Here is a 1,858-nt window from a genome sequence, read left to right on the forward strand (position 1 = left end):
GGCTACTGCAATAAATTATTGAACCCATAGAGAGGTAGAGTGCCATGGGATACATAGTTGGTGTCAGAACTGGTAAAATAGATTAGAGGGTGGATGCTTGCCTGAACTGAACCTCATAGGAATCAGCCTTGGCTGATGCTAATGTGACTCTCTCATCCTCCCTCCTTGTAAAAGTTAGAAGTCAGATGCCATCTCCATGTCATTTTTGCATCTGGCAGTGAGTGAAAGACCACCACACCAACTCGTAGATGATTGCAGGTACTGACTATATTAAGAATAGTAAGAAAACTCATTTAATCCTAAATCTTAGTTTTGTTCCAAATATGTAAAATAAATATGAGGGGGTGCCCTCTCAAAAACAGAATTTTTTTTCAGAGACATGTGTTTAAATTTTTCTACAAAACAACCTTATCACCTTCAAAGTTCTCTCCATTATACATTTGCCAAATTTGCAATTCCCATTCCTAGAAACATTTTTCAAACTCATTTGTTTGGATGGCTAACAGCACCTTGCTCATTCTGTTCTTCACCTCTTCTACCATCATCACATCGCTATCCTTCCATGTCCCTCTTCATAACAAATAGATGTCACATGGAGTGAGGTCAGGTGAGTAAAGTGTGGGGGGCAAGAGAGGCTTGCTGTTTTTTGCCAAAACGGGCACACTGAGATGGTTGCATGAGCAGGTGAATTGTAGTGGTGGCAAAAGCAGTCCCTGTCTTCCACAAATCAGGACAATTTTGTCACACACTGTTATGCAATCTTTTCAGAACCTCCAAATAAAAAGCTTGATTAACAGTCTGGCCTGGTAGAATGAACTCCAAATGCACTACAAGTCAACATTTCATCCTTGCGAAACTGAACGTCCAGAATAAGGTTTGTCATCAATCAACATTCCGCCTTTTTTGAAATGAAAACCACTAGCACACTTGAGTTTTCCCATGACTCTGTCAGCCGTGTTCCAATCAACATCACAACTGTTTCTGCGGTATTTTTCATGAGCAGGAAACAAAATATCACAGCCGCACACTGTTCTCTTAAATCAGCCATCACAAAAAACGAGGTTCAAGCATAACAGCTTTTACAAAAAAGTTCACTGTGATCAGAGAGAACCTTCCCATGTGGCAGTCACTGGGTACACTAACTCAGATCAAGTTGCTTGATGCTTGCCTAGCAGGAAAAATGCTACTAGGAAGGCTCTGCCCAGCAGAGCTTTTTTCCGGTTTGAGGGGTTACTGTCTCACATATAAATGTAATGAAATATAACATTCTGAAAATAATTTGCCCTTCTCAGACATTATTATAATAGTAATCCTACCTACTTGATTTGTAGTCATAGGACCCATTCTAAAAAACAGAGAGATTTGCTAGAGGGAATAGATAAACTACATGATAGAAAAGCCTTTACAGAGAGCCAGGAATTTTCTGGATAAGATCCCACCACACTTTCTTGTCATAGTCCAAAGGTGAAGGCTACAGTAGTAGCTAATTTTGAAGTAATGCATGTTACCAATAAAAGCTGAACCACTACTGATCAAATTCCCTGAAGAAAAAAGTTCTTGATGATATGTGATTTTGTGCCTTATAGATCTAATTCCAAAAATAAGCCAATGAAAATCCTATGAATCACAATGCAGTTGTGTACAGCACAACTCAAGTAGCCAAATCAAGGTCGGTTTACAACAACCAACAATATACCAAATGAAAGAGTCCATAGATGGTACTAAAGTTAGCACTTTTGACTGCTACTGGAAAGACTAAAGCTTGACTCAACTCAAGGGACCTTGGAAGAAAGGCATGGTGATCTACTGCTGATAAACCAGTCACTGGAACTATGAAGCACAGTTCTACTCTGATATA

At 39.3% G+C, this 1,858-nt stretch overlaps 1 protein-coding gene across 1 annotated transcript in view; it reads right to left on the reverse strand.

Annotated features, from left to right (window-relative positions):
• Window positions 1–1,858, reverse strand: part of MSH4 (mutS homolog 4) — a 92,627-nt gene that overhangs the window by 73,456 nt on the left and 17,313 nt on the right. The window contains exon 4 of the mRNA XM_045291737.1: window positions 1,321–1,345. Within this exon, the coding sequence (XP_045147672.1) occupies window positions 1,321–1,345 (25 nt within the window). The remainder of the gene's footprint in view (window positions 1–1,320; window positions 1,346–1,858) is intronic.

The sequence above is a fragment of the Echinops telfairi genome, unplaced genomic scaffold (assembly GCF_000313985.2).
Source record: "Echinops telfairi isolate 266 unplaced genomic scaffold, ASM31398v2 ScPeMD7_443;HRSCAF=831, whole genome shotgun sequence".
NCBI lineage: Eukaryota > Metazoa > Chordata > Mammalia > Afrosoricida > Tenrecidae > Echinops > Echinops telfairi.